This window comes from Cebus imitator, unplaced genomic scaffold, assembly GCF_001604975.1.
Source record: "Cebus imitator isolate Cc_AM_T3 unplaced genomic scaffold, Cebus_imitator-1.0 Scaffold657, whole genome shotgun sequence".
NCBI lineage: Eukaryota > Metazoa > Chordata > Mammalia > Primates > Cebidae > Cebus > Cebus imitator.
The window spans coordinates 386,946-399,835 of NW_016107972.1; the positions used below are offsets into that span (position 1 = coordinate 386,946).

General features: G+C 52.6%; 2 protein-coding genes across 3 annotated transcripts; both read right to left on the reverse strand.

Moving 5' to 3' along the window:
- Nucleotides 1-765: 765 nt before the first annotated feature.
- GJB4 (gap junction protein beta 4) lies at nucleotides 766-3,412 on the reverse strand. The gene is made up of 2 exons (XM_017518025.2): nucleotides 3,324-3,412; nucleotides 766-2,166 (listed from the first exon to the last, which is right to left on the reverse strand). The coding sequence occupies exon 2, from the start codon at nucleotides 1,842-1,844 to the stop codon at nucleotides 1,044-1,046; it is 801 nt and encodes a 266-aa protein (XP_017373514.1). The 5' UTR covers nucleotides 1,845-2,166; nucleotides 3,324-3,412; the 3' UTR covers nucleotides 766-1,043.
- Nucleotides 3,413-4,683: 1,271 nt separating this feature from the next.
- GJB5 (gap junction protein beta 5) lies at nucleotides 4,684-8,319 on the reverse strand. Of its 2 annotated transcripts, none has more exons than XM_017518046.2 (2): nucleotides 8,018-8,319; nucleotides 4,684-5,895 (listed from the first exon to the last, which is right to left on the reverse strand). In XM_017518046.2, exon 2 carries the CDS (start codon nucleotides 5,872-5,874, stop codon nucleotides 5,053-5,055), a length of 822 nt encoding a protein of 273 aa, XP_017373535.1. In that variant the 5' UTR covers nucleotides 5,875-5,895; nucleotides 8,018-8,319; the 3' UTR covers nucleotides 4,684-5,052. The 2 variants fall into 2 exon arrangements, with proteins under 2 accessions (XP_017373535.1, XP_017373534.1); XM_017518045.2 differs by having other exon boundaries at nucleotides 4,684-5,898; nucleotides 8,018-8,318.
- Between the last annotated feature and the right edge of the window lie 4,571 nt (nucleotides 8,320-12,890).

Sequence of the window (12,890 nt, forward strand, 5' to 3'; positions counted from 1 at the left end):
GTGCCCTGTATGAGATGGGGTGGGGCATCTTCCAGGAAGCAGGTCGGGGAGGAGGTGATGAGGTCGGCTTGGGAGTGGCCAAGTATGAGATGCCTGGGGGCTTCCCAGGGAGTTGTCTATCGGGCCTTTGGGGGCCTTGGAGGCATGTTAGGGTGGAGCTGTGGCTCTGGGAGTTGCTGAAGTCTGAGTGGTGGTGGGGTGGGGGAGTATGGGATGAGGTTGCTTGGGGAAGTGGTATCAGTGAAAAAGAACGTGAAATTCCATAGACTCCAGGATCCAGGAGGGACCTGTCAGCTCAGACACTCTCAATGGACCCTGGCCTGGAGGATGTGCCTCCTAGGCACCTTGACAGACTTCCATCCCTGGCTTGCTCTCAGCTCCGCCCCTCCCACTGTCATAGGGGACTCACCTATTTGGGACCTGTGCTGGGCAGGGCTAGAGAGACCTGACCCACACTCATTCCTGTGATGGACGCTCATTGAGAACCGACTCCTGCTGGGCACAGGGTCTCCTGGGGTTTCTCTCCTCCCAATTTTGGTCAGCTGGTTGCAGAACCCAGAGGCCCCTGGAGTAGCCTCTGCTTTTGGGCACTCCCCACCGCATCCTGGGGGCATACTCTGTGTGTATTGGGGGGTGATGGGTGAGCCTGGATCTGAGGTTCTGGTGCTCAGGTGCTCACCGAGTAGTCTCAGCATCCTCTCTGAGGTCCATCTAACCCCCCATCCCCCGTTTTCCTGTCTGCGACTCCCCACCTGGTCTGCAAAGTACTGAGAAAATCATATTTATTAAGAGGTTTGACATACACTATCGCCATATACAAAATCTTCACTAGCCATCAACCTCCCTCCCCTGAGGCTTAGGACCTAGGGACCAAACTACCCCCACCTCCCGCATTGACCCCTGGGTGAGCTTCCTGAGCCCCCACAGCCACCTTCCTCACCACCCTGCTATGGCAAGGATGCCACTGCCCTTTCCTGTTTTCCTGGGTGGCCTCATGTATGGGGTGGGGGGCACCTGGTGATCCTATCTGGTGATCTCGCAGGTTACGGATACCCACCTGCATCCACTGGGGCTGACCCGGCCTTCATGAGGACAGAGTTCCCATCCTCAGGGTGCCCTCCCTGGGAGAGGACATATGGTGGGCACGTATCAGGTAGGCGCTCCCGGCGCTGAGACCGCCGGTGCCTGGGGCCGAAGATCTCCATGCACCTCTTGCCCACCAAGTAGAAGACCTCACTGAGGTTGAGCAGGATGCAGATGGCAGCTGTGGTCACCATGAAGTAGGTGAAGACCTTCTTCTCTGTGGGCCGGGAGATGTAACAGTCCACAGTGTGGGGGCAAGGCTCCACGGAGCAGGCCACCACGCGGGGCATGTCGTAATCCTTGTAGAGGCGGTGGAAAATATAGAGGAAGCCGGTGTCCACGGCGGCCTTGAAGATGAGGCTTAGCAAGTACGTCCACCACAGCCCGCCCCGCTTCTTGCTCGGGTTGTCATACAGGGAAGGGGCATTGGGCCCATGTTTCAGACGGTACCTGCGCTCACGTTCCTCGCGGTAGGCCACGTGCATGACCACGAGCAGTGAGGGGCACGTGACCAGGATGAGCTGCAGGGCCCAGAGGCGCACATGGGACACCGGGAAGAACTCGTCGTAGCAGACGTTGGGGCAGCCAGGCTGCTTGGTGTTGCAGACAAAGTCCTTCTGCTCATCGTCCCACACCTCCTCGGCTGCCACCACGTACACCAGCACGCGAAAGATGAAGACCACAGACAGCCAGATGCGGCTTAGCGCCGTGGAGTACTTGTTCACGCCACTCAGGAGGCCCTGCAGAAATGCCCAGTTCATGCTGGCTGTGTCCTGGGTACTGCACGTGGACAGTCTACACCTGGGTGCCACCCACCCACTCAGGCCTTGGGAGCCTTGAGGTGTGGGGGGACCTGGAGATGGGCACCCTGAATGCCGGTGTGATTGACAAAAGTGTTTCACAATCACCGTGTCTTCATGTCCTCACTCCCATTGACTTGGTAAGGTAGGGATTGCCCTTGTCCCCGTTTCACAAAGAGTAAGTGAAGGCCCGGAGATAGCCGCCCAAGGCTCCACAGATGGGAGTCACAGAGCTAGTCTTGCACTTTTGTCTTCAGCTTCCAGAGTTAGGGTCTATTTTATTCTACAAAGTAATAGATACATGTGAAGACAAGCATCCTGCATGGACCTGCTAGCCAACCTCTCTTCCCCCAAGTTTCAGCCCACGACTTCTAGAGAGATCATAGGAAGGTTTGAATTGGACGATCTGCTCTGCCGTCGGCTGCCAGGGCTGGGCCAGGGCAGGAGGGGTAGGAGCGTATCCTTATCAGTTGTCAGATCCATCCCACTTTTACTGAACACCAGCGGGAGCCTGGCCCTGTACTGGGCACGTTTACATCAGTCCCTTGGTAGATCCCGTAACAATCTTCATCCTTACTCCTTGGCTCTGGCTTCAGGAAGGTTCTCAGCCCTGGCATTCCTGCCCAAACTAAACAGAGGTGCTTTGGAATCACGAGGACCTGACATCCTCCCTGCTGACCCATGTATTGGTACTAGGGCCTGAGGGCTGACTGTCCTGACCACAGTGGGTTCCTCTGGAATTCCAACCATTCCAGCTTTAGGAAGGGACTGGGGAAGGGACTGAGGATCGATTCTGGCATGGTCTGCACCACCCATTTACTTTCTCTCAGGGGCACCCCCTCCTCCGTCCACTTAGTGGCTTTTTGCTAGCCAAGTTTCCATTATTTCCTTCCAGGTCCCTGTCCTATTGACTCCGACCTCCATACCCCCTTGTCTGGAGTCCCCATCAGGTCCCACCTGCAACCCTCCCCTCCTCTTCCCCTTCTCCTTCCCCAACCCCAAGCCCTGACTCTGCTCTCAGCCTCTTTAGACATTGTGTGCCTGGCACATTTTCAGAGAAAGAGGCATTGCCTGTTCCCAAATAATCTATTTACCCGTCTTATTTTTTTGACAGACTGTCAGCTTCTAGAGGGCAGACCCTTTACCTCTGTCTCCCTAGGACCTAGCACTAGCCTGGCCCAGTGAACACAAAATAGATGTTTGTGAAACTGAACTGAAACCCATTTCTTCCTGATCACTCCTCTTCCCTGGACTTCTGTCCTCCCTTAGGTCAGGCAGGACATTCCTTCTCCTCCTTGGCACTTCCCTGGCATCCTCTAGGGACCCCCACACTCTGGCTCCCTCCCTAAAGCCCAGCCCACAGCCTGAGGTCCGCTGGATATCCTCAGCTCAGCTGGCTGCTGGCTTCCTGGCTAGCCTCCTGCCCTATTTGGTCCTCACCCTTGTTGGGTCCAGTAGCTGCTCCCTTGTCCTTGGGCTTGTCCGTCTGCCCCAGGACTTCCCGGAGGCAGCTTTTGTTACTCACTGTCTTGCTGGGTGGGGCTTTCTGGGCCAATGAGCCAAGCGAGAGTGATTGGGGTGGGCAGGCAGGAGGGCGGACTTCCCCGGGCACATATTCAGAGCAAACACCTGTGGCTCTTCTCTCCTGGCCCACGCCTCCTCTCTAGCCTGGCTGGGCATGGCTGGGCCTGGCTCCCAGGCAGGCAGGTATGTGGGTGAGACTGCTCTGTGGGGCTCAGGAGCCTGATATCATGCCTGGGCCTAGGACAGCACCAGTGGGATTGACCCCATCCTCTTCCCGTTGCCTCCTTGCCCCACCTCCCTGTCCTTAAGCCTCTCTCCTGGCCTTTTCCTGGGAAGCCTGATTCTGCGGTCCTCAGCAGCTGACATCTGTGGAAGGGGGCAACCTTAATTTAGTGCAGGAATGGATCCCACTCTGGTCGTGGGGATATTTCTGGGGACTGGAGCCGGGGAAGCTCTTGGATTGTGTAGGGGCTGGGAGCGGTCAGCTATGACTTTTCCAGAACAGGGCACCCACAGCCCTGGTGGAGCAAGGAATGCAGGTTGGCAGCATGAAATGCTCCAGTTGGCACGGGGCCAGGCACAGCGTTGCTGTTGGTCCTCTGTGGGCTGGGGCCTCTGGGGTCCTGAGGAAGGCCTCCAGGGAAGCTGGAGTGTGACCGTGCAGATGCTGGTGGGTGGCCTGGGACCTGTGTCCCTGCTGGGATGATGACGTTTAATGTGCAGCTAGGGAGGGGCCTTCTGCTTCGTTTCCTACAGGCATTTATCGGGCACTTCCTAATACCGATGATTAACATTTATGTGTCCTTTTCCAGCTGGCTAACCCTGTCCCAGCCAGGAGCTCATCAGTCCTCAGCACAGCCCACAGGCTATGGGAAAGTCACTTCCACTTCTCTCCAAAATGGGTTAATAATACCTATTAATAATACCTATTAACCCATTTTGGAGAGAAGCGGAAGTGACTTTCCCAGAGTCGCAGTGGAACTTGGACTTGACGCAGGCATTCTGAGTCCATGACTTCCCACTGCAACATGCAGCTCCCCAAGGACCGAGCTCCATTCTCTCTGCAGACAACCCACAGGCCTAAACTTGCCACGGGGGATAAAGGCTCGATGGGAGCATGAGCAAGTAGCATGTCCCCTGGAGTACTGGAGGGCCCCCTTTCTGGAGGAGAGGAGGCCCCTCCTCAGGCTGGATCAAGTGCAGCCCTTTGCAGGGGCAGAGAGACTGACTCAATGAATGCATGGGGGTCACAAAGGCCGCACAACTAGAGAGCACCTGGAATCAGCAAACGAGTTGACTTTTATTAAGCCCTGACAGTGGGCCACACACTCGAAGGTGCCTACATGTGTGTTCTTCTATGAATGCCCCCTCCTCCTTCCTCCAGCCCTGTGCAGTAGCCCTCACGATCTCCATTCTACAGAAAAGGAAACTGAGCTATAGAGTGGAGGGGAGCTGGTCCATGGCTGTCCAGCTGGGGCAGGTGGCTGGAGGGGAGGACTAGGAGTTGGATTCCAGACTGTCAGAATCCTGTCTCTTGCCTGCCCCCACCTCACGGGTTAGCGTCCCCACTCTCAGGTTGAACATGTAAGAGATGCTAGAGCCTCCCCATCCAGGCCCAACCTGCCAACCCGGTCCAGGCAGCCCCTCACAGGATGGTTTTCTTCACATGGTCTCGAGGGCGGTCTGGTAAGAGAGGAGGATGACTGTCTGAAGCCAGAAAGATGAGGTCGCCCGAAAGGAGGTCATCCTGTTTGCAGGGAGAGGTGGCGCCGTGTGGGTGATGGCCTGTGCACATGGCTCGGGCTTTCCTTGCTGCCAGGCACTCGTGGCACCTCTTGCTCACCAGGTAGATCAGCTCCACAATGTTGAGCAGGATGCAGACGGCCGCTGTGGCTACCATGAAGAGGGTGAAGATGTTCTTCTCTGAGGGCTTGGAGATGAAGCAGTCCACTATATTGGGACATGGATCTGCGTGGCACTTGACCACAGGAGGGAGCATATATTTAGGGTAGAATGAGTGGAACACATAGAGAAAGGCGATGTCCACACTGGCCTTGAACACCAGGCTGCAGACGTACGTCCACCAGAGCCCACCCCGCTTCTTGCCGGGGTTCAGGTAGAGGCGCCCACCATCCTCCCCATAGGCTTCTTGGTGCCTCTTCTCCTGAAGCTCCCGGTAGGCCACGTGCATGACCACAAGCAGCGAGGGGCACGTGACCAGGATGAGCTGCAGGGCCCATAGGCGCACATGGGACACGGGGAAGAACGCGTCGAAGCAGACGTTGGAGCAGCCAGGCTGGCGTGTGTTGCAGTCGAAGTCCTTGTGGTCGTCACTCCACACGCGCTCGGCCGTCACCAGGTACACCAGCACGCGGAAGATGAAGACCAGGGACAGCCAGATGCGCCCGAAGGCTGTGGAGTACTTGTTGACCCCACTCAGGAGTCCCTCAAAGATCCCCCAGTTCATGGTGGACCCAAGCGTCGGCTGCTGCTGCAGGGAAACGATAACAGTGATTTCCTACATTTATAAAATACTCGTTCTGAGCACTGTGTAGAACTATGTCACCACCCTTCCTGCTTGCCACCACTAGAGCTAGGTTCTACTACTGTCCCCATTTTATAGAGGGAGGAAGCTGAGGTTTAGAGGCATTATACAAGGTTACACAACTATTAGTGCAGAGCTGGGATTTGAGCATAGGTAATTAAGCCCACAACCCAACTCTTACCCATAAAAGTGGATGAGGGCAGGTCCAGGGAGCCACTGATTCCTCCCAGGGCCTGAGGCTCTTGTCTTAGGGTTCTGCAGAGTGAAGATGTATGGAGTTGGGACATTCTGCCTGCTCCCTCTGTTCCAACCCTGGCCCTCCTTCTCAGGGGGCTGAGCCTTGAGATGGCTTCACCTCTCCTTTCTGAGCACTGCTATCTCTTCTCAGACAGCTCCTTCCCCAGGGGAACCTGCTCTTTTTTTTTGTTTTTTTCCTTAGCTCAGGGATGGGACTGGAAAGGAGGCTGGAACCTTGCTCCCAAGCCCCAATCTGGTCTAACACTCTGTAATTAGCCAGGGAGAGTCCTGCTCAAGTGCCACTCATTTGAAACATGGCCAGTGCAATCCAGCTGAAAGATACAGTAGGCAGCAATACATTCTCTTCATATAGTAGGCTTCCTAGAGGAGCCTGTATTCCAGTGTTTCCCAAACCAGTGTTCCCTGGAACCCTGCCCCATAGGTTGGCAGTAGAAGTGGGAGAAGAGGATTCTGTATCAAGAAAAGTTGGCGAACGTCAGGTTTAGTAAAGTTAAATAGCTCAGCTGTGCTAATAAACTCACTAATACATTTACCAAAAGAGGTATGAAATATGTGGCATTGCCCAAACTCCTTTGCCCACAGAAGCCCTTTTCCTCCTGACATAACTTTGATCATCTTATGGGATAGCCTTTCAAGACATCAAGTGAGAAACACTGCTCCTGTTAGTGCTGCTGGTGAATTTGGCCTGATGAACTCACAGAATCAGATTCACCTCCATTTAAGGACTGTGACTGCTAGGCAGAATAAGGGGTGCCCACTGCCTCACCTGCAAGCCCTCTGCCTGATTCCTGGGGATGGGGGTGTGTCCACCCAGATCCACGCACTGTTGTTTCAACTCACTGTGCACCCTGGGACCCCAAGGAGCCTGTCTGCGTAGCCACTAAAGGGCTCGTGCTGCCCTTCCTGTGCTGGCCCAGGCTGAAGCTCTCCAGGCTGTCTCAGCCTCTGCAGGATCACCTGCAAAGCAGCGTTGTGATGACAGCCAACATCCATGAAATATTCATGCTGTGCCAGGCACCGCTGTAAGTTCTTTGCATGAATCAAGACATTATTCCTTCACAGCAGCCTTAGGAAGGGGCAGGATATTTTTTATTCCCAATTTACAGATGAAGAAAGAGGACCACAGAGGGGTTAATTAACTCGCACAATGTCACACAGCTAAGTGGCAGAGCTAGGATTTGAACCCAGGCATGCTGGATCTAGAGCCCACCCGCTGGGAACTGCCCAGCCTTAGGCCTCAGGCCCTTTCCTCAAGCCTCGATGAGCTGCCTGCCTGTCTGTGTGCAGACAGATTCTGTCCTTCACCTTGTGCGTGGCTCCTGGGTGGCTACGGGTACCTTTGCCCCTCACCCTGTTTCCACACCACCTGCCACTTAGACGGGGAGTGAAGGGGGGCTCTGCTCTGAATCACCAGCTTGCATGCTCAGCCCTGTCTAAGGTAGGCGGGACTCATGGCAGCTTCTCGGGGAACACCCAGGGAGGCCCTTGCCCTTAGCCCCCAGGGGCTTTCACCCAGCCCATCCCTACTTGGGGGTGGCGGGGGTGGGGCGGGGCTTTGCAGGCCCAGGCAGAGCTACTCTGCCTGCCTAGCTTCCGGCCTGGCCCCCTCTTAGCTTCTCTCCCACTCAGTTCCTTGCTCCCACCTTTGCCCGGCTGGGGAGAGCTAGAAGAACCCAGAGCCCCTTATTCCTCCACCATCAGGACGCAGGGTGGCAGATGTGTCCAGGCGGCCCCCCCATCCCCACTCCCCACCAGAGAAGTGTTCTCTTGCCACGGGGCAGGACACATTGGACACAGATACCCTTACCTGAGTGGGTACTCCTTAGGGCTCTCCTGCCTCCCGGCAGCCGGCATTAGCACTCAGCAAGCAGCTGGAATTTCATATCCAGAACTGGGGAAGGTTTTCGGAGAAGCCCGTTGAATCCGGCTCCGGTTCCCGGGAGATAGCCTGCCGGGTGTGCCGGCCCAGCCCGGGAAGAGGAGGAGCTGGGGCCTGCCCTGCCATTGGCTGGGACCCAGCTTCCCCAGACTGCTTCTGATGAGGGCTCAGGAAACAGGAGTTCACTGAGCCTCGAATCCTGGTATCCTCTCAGGAGAGCCACAGGTCCACTCTGACTCCTGCTTGTGTTGGAGAAGTGGAGGCCTGTCCTGCGCTCTCATTCCTCTTTGGAAAATTTCCGTTGCTATTTCTTGGGACTCCTCTGGCTTGCATGGGCTGCTCTCCAGGCTCCCCTCTTTCTGATTGATCCTCGGTGGCCTTCCATTCTCATGGCCCCAGTTGCCTTTGGAAACTCCATGCGTTCCAGACTCTGTCTCAGGCCCAGGTGCTTTTGTTTCTTTAAGTGCCATTTACCTGGACGCCCTTCTCCCAGCTTTCTCCCCATCTGGCTAATTCCTCCAAGAAGTTGTAGGAGTTGCATCTGGAACCTCACACCCTTGGATCTAGAACCTCACACACCTGCATCTTTGCTCCAGGCCCCTATATCTGGAGTCTCAAACCCTTGATCCCAGAGTTTACACTCCTGCATCCAGAGCCCCACACGCCTGCATCTGGAGTTTACACGGCTGTAGCTTGACTTCACACCCTTATATTTGGAGCTCACACTCCTGTATCTGGCGTTCACAACCCTGTATCAAGGCCTCACGCTCCTGCATCTGAAGTTCACACCCCTGCATCTTGAGTTCACACCCTGCATCAGGCCTCACACTCTTGCATCTGGAGCCCCACACCCCTGCACCTAGAGTTCATGCCTTGCATTGGAGTTCACACCCCTCATCTGGGCCTCACACCCCTACATTTGGAGTCAACACTCCTGCATCTGGAGCTCCACACTCCTGTTTCTAGAGTTCACAACCCTGATTCTGGGCTCCGCATTCCTGCATCTGGAGCCGCACACCCCTGTAGTGGAGTCCACACCCATACATCTGGGCCCCACACCCCTGCATCTGGAGTTCACACCCCTGCATCTGGGCCCATACCCCTGCATCAGGAATCTCACAGTCTGGATTTGAATCTTATCCCTGCTAGTTTTTGATCTGGGTGGTTCACTTATGTTCTCTGTATGAAGAGACATCCCACATCTGTGATGTGGGGAGTTGTGAAAAGACAGTGGGTGCCACACAGTGTAATGGTTGCATGTGCAGACAGTGGCCTGAATCCCAGCTCTGCCACTTTCTGTGTGATGCCTTGCCTTCTCTGTAAAAGCGGGAAAAGAACAACACCTACCTCATAGGGTGGATGCATGAAGTAACCCAGCCTTAGGGGTAAAGTGCCTAGAACAGTGCCTGGCACAAGGGAAGCCCTATCCACAGTTGCCTGTAATGCATGTAAACCACCCAGCACAGGCCTGCCACGTGTCCTCAAAAAATGTTACTCCCGGCCCCTTTTCCTTATTCCTAGGCCTTTTCTTTCTGAGATACAGGGAAGGCAGAGGAGAAGGGAGGGAGAGACGTACTCACTAGAGAAAATCTCATTTGGATGCATGTTGTCTTTGGGTTTAAACGGCCAAATGCAAGCCAGACAGGAACCGTAGGAGAGGTGGAGAAGGTGGGTGGGGGCGCCTGGTTTCTCATGAGTGCACAGACACAGTCTGTTGGCCTAATTAACTTCCAAGGTGCCCTGTATCAGGAGGTCACATGGGGTCAAGATTCAATAGACAAAGTATCCAGGAACCACAAACACCACATGTCCACAAGCAAACACAACATAGCTTCACATGTGCATACTCTTATACACAGACCACACTTATGGGCACAGCAATGCACACACATGCAGCAGTGGCTTTATTTTATTCACTGCTCTACTCCTTGTGCCTAGAATGGTGCCTGATATCTTGTCCAGTTAGGCTTCAATTTATATTTATTGAATGAATGATGTGTGAAATGCACATGCCCTAGAGAGAGTCACATACATCTATACTGCTTCATGCTCTTTCCAAAAACCTGTTGCCAAGTACAGGAGAGAGGAGCCTATAAAGAGATCAGTTACAACATTGTGAGAAGTCCTATTTAAAGACATATAATAGAGAAGGGAGTTTTAAGTTCTGCCAGAGGGAGACCCAGAGAAGGTAACATTTAAGCTGGGTCTTGAAGGATGTGTAGGAGTTCACCAAGAAGAGATGCTGAGGAGGAGTCTTTGAGGCAGTGGGCACATAGAGTGCAGAGGACCTTTGTGAAAGACAATGGAAGAGCAGTAGAGGGTGGGCTGGGCAGTGGTGGGGGCACCACATGACAAGGTGCCTGGAAGGTCGGCAAAGACCTTCTAGGCCATGAAGGACCTGGAGTGTCATGCTAAGGAGTTTGAATTTATCTTGGGCGCAGAGGGAAGTGTGAGGGAGTTCTTTTCTTTTTACAATTTTTACCTTTCATATGGTGCCGAGGCAGGGGGTAGTTCTAAAAAAGAAAGAGACATGGTCAGATTGGTGCCTTTGATTCTCATTGTTCAAGGTAATTCTATAAGTCACCATGAACACCAAGTTAGTGAATATTGAAGCATTCTTCCTAGAGGACATATGAGGTTAGGTTCCTGCAAGCTTCTGTTTACAACATGGTTATCAACTGATCAATACAGAAGTCTGTTTTATGTGTGTTTCTGAAGACACCTTATTTAATGTATATTGCTGACTCACTAATATTGAACTAATAGCCAACATCATTATAACTCATGACTGAATGAAGCTTGTCGAACACATATTTTTTTTCCATAAGGCTCATCATAGCCTTCGTGTGCTTAGGAACACTAGATGGCGCTTCAGCATTATAATCGGTGCCATTTTAAACAGCAAAACCCCAGCAAAAAGCAAGAAATGAGAAAAATATGGCACTCAATAGACCTCCAATAGAACATGAGTTTAATAGTATTAGAGCTGAAAGGGGAAGGCAGAATGTTGCCTTATTCAGTCACAGCTGGGAACATGTGCATTGGAAGACTCAATTTTTGCCACTCTGTGCATGCTATAGATGGCCATGAAAGTGTCTTACATGTAAATTTTGGACTAGAAATACATCGTGATGAGCAGGAGAATGCACAATAAAGAAGCTGTAAATAATGAAGATCAACTGTATGTTTAGAAAGCTCCCTCTATTTAAGAGAAGAGGCTGGAGGGACTTGTGAGACCAGTATGAAAGTTATTGCAATGATTTAGGCAAGCAAGAGGGTGGGATTCTGGAAATAGCTGGCAAATGCAGGTGGCAGTTTTGGGGGACTGACTGGATGTAGGGTGTGAGGCAGGAGGCTGACCTAGGATGGTTCACAGGTCACTGGCTTTGACGATTTGTTAGGTTGGGCCACTAATAGAAATAAGGGCTATAGAAAGAAAAACAGGTTGTTTGGGGTATCTTAGTCCATTTTGTGCTGCTATAGCAGAAGAGTTGAGAATGGCAATTTATAAATAACAGTTATTTATTTCTTATAGTTGTCGAGGCTGGGAAGTCCAAGATCAAGGTGCTGGTGTCTTGCAAGGGCCTTCTTGCTGTGTCCTAACATGGCAGAAGTCATCACATGAGTGAGAGAGAGAGAGAGAGGTGTTGAACTCACTTTGATAATAAACCCACTCTCATGATAACAAACCCACTCCCATGAAAATGATGTTAATCTAACTAACCAATTACCTCTTAAAGTCCCACCTCCCAACACTGTTGCATTGGGGGTTAAGTTTCAATACATGAGAACACTGCGGGGGCACATTCCAAGCACAGCAGGGGGAGTGAGTGGGAAAGGTGGTGCATAGGTTCGTCATAGATGCGCATGGAGTTAGTGAGTTCAGTGCTATGTGTGCTGAGTTGGAGCCACATGAGCTATCCAGGGCCATGAGGTGGCAGCAATGGCTTGAGTCCTCAGCCCCAAGCTGGTGGTCGAAGCCACAGGAGTAGGCGGGGAGGCCTGTGGAGAGTGCACTGAGAGAAGAGAGTCCAGCAGAGCTCTGGAGAGTGCGGGCATTTTAGGAAGCAGGCAGAGAACTGCTGGCAGAGGAGAGAGCTCTGGGCTTCAATTTAAATCTCACACTTTCAGAAAGACTTTCCCTGCTGCCTGAAACTAGGTCTGGTTCTCCATTATACATTCTCTTGGCACTGTGCTTCTCCTTTGTGACTCTATCACAATTGCATTTTTAGAGTTGTGTGTGTGTGTGTGTGTGTGTGTATGTAGTGTCTTATTTCCTCCTTTGACTGTAATCCTTAAGAGGACCAGGCCCAAAGGTCAAACCATGAGAATCATGCTTGCTGATCTGTTTCCACCATCAGTCACAACACCTGGCACATAGTAGGTGCTTAATGAATATTTGACGATGAGTAAATGATTCTGTTTATCAAGCGTAAAGGAGCCAACGGTGTTCCCAAATCCTTAGGTATGAGGATGTTGAAGCATTACAGTGTCAAGAGCTCAGCTACCTGAATTCCAACCCCAGGTCTTCTGCTTACTGACTGTGCAAGCCCAGGCAGATCTCTCAGCCTCTCTGGACCTCAGTTTTCTCATCTGGAACTTGGGGGCATGGGAGTTCCTACCTCATGGAGTTATTGTGAGAATTAGATGAATAAACATATAAAACATGTATGCCTGGTACATAATAAACACCCAATAAATGCTAGCTATTGTTGTTCTCAGCTAGGACCAATATCTGGGAGTGAGACTGAGTTTATGCTGCTTGCTGTTTTCTTTCCCTCATTATTTGGCCATGGTCTTT

What these genes read in the sequence shown, in the direction of transcription:
- GJB4 (XM_017518025.2), bottom strand. Translation starts at nt 1,844, where the DNA reads ATGAACTGGGCATTTCTGCAGGGCCTCCTGAGTGGCGTGAACAAGTAC.
- GJB5 (XM_017518046.2), bottom strand. Translation starts at nt 5,874, where the DNA reads ATGAACTGGGGGATCTTTGAGGGACTCCTGAGTGGGGTCAACAAGTAC.